The sequence below is a fragment of the Arachis ipaensis genome, chromosome B06, assembly GCF_000816755.2.
Source record: "Arachis ipaensis cultivar K30076 chromosome B06, Araip1.1, whole genome shotgun sequence".
NCBI lineage: Eukaryota > Viridiplantae > Streptophyta > Magnoliopsida > Fabales > Fabaceae > Arachis > Arachis ipaensis.
In genome coordinates, this window is record NC_029790.2 from 3,691,276 (window position 1) to 3,691,959 (window position 684).

Below are 684 nucleotides of genomic sequence, written 5' to 3' on the forward strand. Positions count from 1 at the left end.
AGGGAAAGTCAATAATATTATTGGTAGGGTTATTGAGAATGTCAAGCATAAATTCCTTGACCTTAGATAATGCACGAATGATTCTACACATGTGGGAGACTATTAGGGTGTGGATGATTCTCTTTAGTTTCATTGAGCTTAAGGTTGAAGTTGTTGAAGATGATGATGATGATGGTAGTGTTGATGCTTTCACTGAGAATACTTGAAGATTATTGTTATTATTAATATTATTGCTTCTCAGATTTGATGAGTGGCTAAACATTTTTTCTCTTTTTCTTTGTGGCAGGTGGATATAGAACTATACTATGCTCTCTCTTATATTTATATATATAAGGTGTGAAAAATGGTGTTCCCTTATTTCCATTTTTGCCCTTTCGCTTTTAGTTTATTTAAAGGACTATGCCATTAATTATCTTTTTCCTGTATGTGGAAAAAATAAAAAGAATTAAATAGTAAAAAAATGCAGTAATAGCATGCAATCGTTCTTTTTTCTTTTCTGGATATGCTTGCTTGGGATAAGATACCCGCTTGCCCGGTTCAAATTTTTTTGGATATAGTTTACTTTAATTTGTGATCTATGCCACTTGATGAATATATACATTTTTTTTAATATTTGATAATAAAATAACAAAATAAAAACAGTCAAAATTTATTTTATTAATTTTTTTATTAATTATCATTAGA

The 684-nt window shown here is 28.8% G+C and overlaps 1 protein-coding gene across 1 annotated transcript in view; it reads right to left on the bottom strand.

Annotated features, from left to right (window-relative positions):
- Nucleotides 1–298, bottom strand: part of LOC107647906 — a 959-nt gene extending 661 nt beyond the window's left edge. The window contains exon 1 of the mRNA XM_016351956.2: nucleotides 14–298. Within this exon, the coding sequence (XP_016207442.1) occupies nucleotides 14–262 (249 nt within the window). The 5' untranslated portion in view covers nucleotides 263–298. The remainder of the gene's footprint in view (nucleotides 1–13) is intronic.